Source organism: Mus pahari, chromosome 17, assembly GCF_900095145.1.
Source record: "Mus pahari chromosome 17, PAHARI_EIJ_v1.1, whole genome shotgun sequence".
In the NCBI taxonomy this organism is placed as follows: domain Eukaryota; kingdom Metazoa; phylum Chordata; class Mammalia; order Rodentia; family Muridae; genus Mus; species Mus pahari.
Window position 1 is genome coordinate 49,273,076 of NC_034606.1, and position 4,037 is coordinate 49,277,112.

Consider the following 4,037-nt stretch of genomic DNA (forward strand, 5'->3'; position numbering starts at 1 on the left):
AGAGAAACCCTGTCTCGAAAAAACAAAATAAAACAAACAAACAAACAAAACCCTCACAGGTGTGCCCAGCTGCCAGTTAGGTTTTAGTTAACTCTAGGCGTAGTCAAGGTAACAACCAGGGATAGTCCTCACATCTTTTAATTCAGTTTGGAGCCCAGCTCCTGGGACTGGGGGTAGGGGTGGGTGGAGGGGGTGGGTGTGGGTGGGTGCTGCCCACGATTGAGACTGGGTGTTGTCTGTTTCCAAGGTGATCGGAGTTCTCCTCAGGTTGACAATCAGATTAACCGCAGTCATGTGGAATTCAGGGAGTTTGCATTTCTGAGATTTCCAGGATCCTGGGGTCTCAGGCTCTCCGATGGTTAAGAGAGGGAAGTCAGCCTTAGCTCTGAGGAGTAGGCCAGGGAAGGCCAAACAGCCTGTGCTGCCAAGATGAGGGCGCTTTCGTAGAGATAAGAGCAGCCAGGAACTGGGCCAGGGTAAGAGATGTCTGTCCCAGGCCTTTGAGTTTTCTTCCTGTCGTAGTGGAGGGAGGTGACACTTTTATCTTGGTCTTTGGAAACCATCCTTCCCTAGCAACTCCCTCGTCCCTATTTCTTCCTAAATCCTGGCCCTCTCTGATCCTTCTCCTCTGACGGGGATCCCCACTGCCCCCATCTCACCCTTGGCTTGTAACTCTTTAGATACCGGGCACCCCATTCTCCACGACAAATTCCAAGGGGAGCCCAGGCACATCCTAGCCGAAGGGCCAGCTTGGCTACACCCCCTTCTGCCAGCATCAAGTGTGAATATTTCCTGCGCTGAACCAAAACCACTCACCAGAAGGAGTGAGGCTCTGAGCCAGTACAAAGGGAGAAGGAAGAAACACCTCTCCCTCCCCACCCCCCACCCCCGCCCCCCGCAGCAGATTAGGTGCTGCTTGCAGCTTTACCCTCGCCAGTCCGGGTCCTGATAGCTCCTATCTCTGCTGAGCCAGGCATCTACCCTTCTCCTGGAGCCACAGGCCATTTGGTTTTCCCTCTGCCTACGCCTCAGTTCTCATGCTGTGTCTACCACTCAGCGTCTCTAGAAACACGTTCATTTCACTCCTAGTAAACCTCCCTGCCTGGTCCCATCCTTGTTCATCATCTACTGTTCCCAAATCAGCAACAGTCAATTTTGTGCAACACAAACCTGACTATGTCTGTTAGCCTAGCATCCTTCCCTGGGGCCTGCGCTCTTCCTCCGGGTGCCCATGCTGCCCTCTCTGATTCTTCCAGCCTGTGGCTCCCATGGAACTCTGGCTGGGCTTGCTTGCCTTGGGGGAAGGGTCACTGTGTATGAGGCTACTGTTCCACAAAGGCACCCACTACACCCCAAAGCATCGACTCAAGGGATGCCCTAGTCCTGCGCCAGGATTCTGGCAGAGACTCAACATCTGACCGTACACGTTTGTGGGACAAATTGATTCTAGGCTTCCAGCATGGTGAAGCTGCACAAAAGGGGGCCGGTCGTGCCTGGCACTACTAGCAGGGTCCCGCTGTACTGCGGGCGGGGAGCTCAGCTGCAGCACCGGGACCTCGGGGTCAGTAGGCAGGGGCGGGGAAGCCGCGGCCGCGCCCTCCTGGCCACTCCCCGACCGGCGGTGGGTGGCGCGCACTCGCCTATGTCCTCCGCGCCACCACGATCGCCCACCCCGCGGGCCCCCAAGATGAAGAAGGACGAGTCTTTCTTGGGCAAGTTGGGCGGCACACTGGCAAGGAAGAAGAAGACTAGGGAGGGTGAGTGTGCCCCCGCGTCCCTTTGGCGCCAGCCGGGTGCCAGCGGTGTCCCCCCCGTGTGGTGTCCGCTCCTTGCCCGCCTCGGCGGCGCCAATGAGCCCTCCTGTCGCGCTCAGGCTACGCGACCTTTGGGACAGGCCGGTCCCTGTCCCTACGACCTTTGCGGTGCTGGCCCAGTGCCCAGGACATGCGTTCTGCTCTGGACACAGGCCTAGCAAGCTACGGTGGTTCCTGTGCTCATCCTTGTCGTGTGACACTCTCGTCACAGTGATTGGACACATGCTGGTGGAGAGGACCGGCTGCTGTCTGCGTGATGCCTGCAAGCATGGCTCGGTCCCTAAGCTGGGAGTCAATGAAAGGGCACAGGACACACAGGCCAGGAGACTGGGGAAACCTGGAACCAGTGCAAGGGCAGGGGGCGAGCGGGGGAGGGGCGGGGGGAGGTCATGCCCCCTGCGCAGGAAAGTAATTTTAAAACGACTTTTTACTTTCGAAAACAAAACTGCAAGGGATGAAACTTCTCCACCTCTCGCCAGAGCCCTAACCTCCCAACCCTCCCCTTGCAGAAACATTCCTGAATTTTCTATTGTTTTTGTCCTGGAGGCTCTTGCCCCTGGGCTGAGATTCCGGCCGCTCACGAGGAATGGGCGGGGCTTGCTGAGAGAGAACAGGTAGAAAGAAGTTTCAGAGTGACACTTCCTGGGGACCACCAAGTTAGGGTGTGCTGAGGGTCTCCTCCAGTCCACTGGAGCCAGACTGACTCCCAGAAAGAAGCCTGCCTGGGCCTCCAGGGATAAGCCCTGCCTAGGAGGTGACTGATAATTACCCCATGGGCCCAAAGGACAGGGGTGAGGTATTTACCCGTAAAGGGACCTCCAGACCCTAAATTATGGGCAGACTCATTCTGGCCTTTCAAGGTGTCTTGAAAGGCAGGGCATGTGGGGAAATGCAGAACTTGTCTGGAAGTGTGGTGCTAAGCTGCTCTTTGATAGAACCCGTGAAGACACTGTGGCTCCCACAGCCTGCCCAGACTTGCCTTCCCAGGCCTTCAACCCCAGAATGCCCTTTACCAACCTAGATTGTCCAGTTCCCTGATTGTCCAGTTGGCCTGCATCTCCATTAGGTCTCCTAAATGAGACTGAAGTCCTTGTCTCCCTTGGTCACCCACTGTTGTCTTTGGTTTCTCAGTGCCACCGTTGTGACCCTGCCTAGAAATCCATTCTCTTTTCAGAAGTTAAGACAGTGGCAGACCTGAGTTCTTCCCATCACCTGGTTTGGTTTTTTTATTTTGTTTTGTTTGTTTGTTTGTTTGTCTGTTTGTTTTATTTTATTTATTTATTTTTTTGAGACAAGTTTTCTCTGTGTAGCCCTGGCTATCCTGGAACTCACTCTGTAGACCAGGCTGGNCTAAAATTCAGAAATTCGCCTGCCTCTGCCTCCCAAGGGCTGGGATTAAAGGCATGTGCCACCACTGCCCGACGGTTTTTTTGTATGTTTTTTTTTGGTTTTTTTTGAGCTGGCGTTTTGCTGTGTCCCCAATTTTGGACTCAGCCCTGGGTTCAAGTGATCGTCCTGCTTCAGCCTTGCCTGTATCAGGAACTGCAGGTGTGTGCCACCCTTTTGTGGCTTACCATACATGTGAATGTGATGTGGTGTGGCTACGTCAAGGCCTTAGAAAGGCTCAATCTTTTAGGGCCCTGGGAATGGGCGTCATAGTGTGGAAGCCTATGGGAAGTTCCATGATCCTAAGCTGTAGCTATCAAGAGGGCCCGGGAATGGGAGTGGTGATGTTGGAGATAAAACCTAAGAAAGAAAATCTTTCATAGAGAAGCATGTGTAAGAGTATGAATGGTTACAGCTGCTGTGTGTTTCATGTGTGTGTACAGGCCAGAAGCCAATGCTGGGTGTCTTCCTCAGTATCTCACTATTATCTATGTATCTACCATCTATGTATCTATGTATCTATCTATGTATCTATAATCTATGTATCTGTCTATGTATGTATATATGTATCTATCTTCTATTATCTGCCTATCTGTCATCTATGTAGTTATGTATCTACTATCTATCATCTATGTATGTATCTATCGTCCATCTATCTACTATCTATCTATCTATCTATCTATCTATCTATCTATCTATCTATCTATCTATCTATCTATGTATCTATCTATCTATCTATGTATCTATCTATCTATCTATCTATCTATCTATCTATCTATCTATCTATCTATCTTTTTTTTTTAGACAGGGTTTCTCTGTATAGCCCTGGCTGTCTTG

The 4,037-nt window shown here is 52.0% G+C and overlaps 1 protein-coding gene across 1 annotated transcript in view; it reads left to right on the forward strand.

The window, feature by feature from the left end:
- The first annotated feature begins 1,415 nt into the window (after nt 1-1,415).
- Parvb (parvin beta) overlaps nt 1,416-4,037 on the forward strand; it is an 80,057-nt gene continuing 77,435 nt past the window's right edge. Inside the window, exon 1 of the mRNA XM_021216817.2 lies at nt 1,416-1,757. Coding sequence (XP_021072476.1) covers nt 1,460-1,757 — 298 coding nt within the window. The 5' untranslated portion in view covers nt 1,416-1,459. The remainder of the gene's footprint in view (nt 1,758-4,037) is intronic.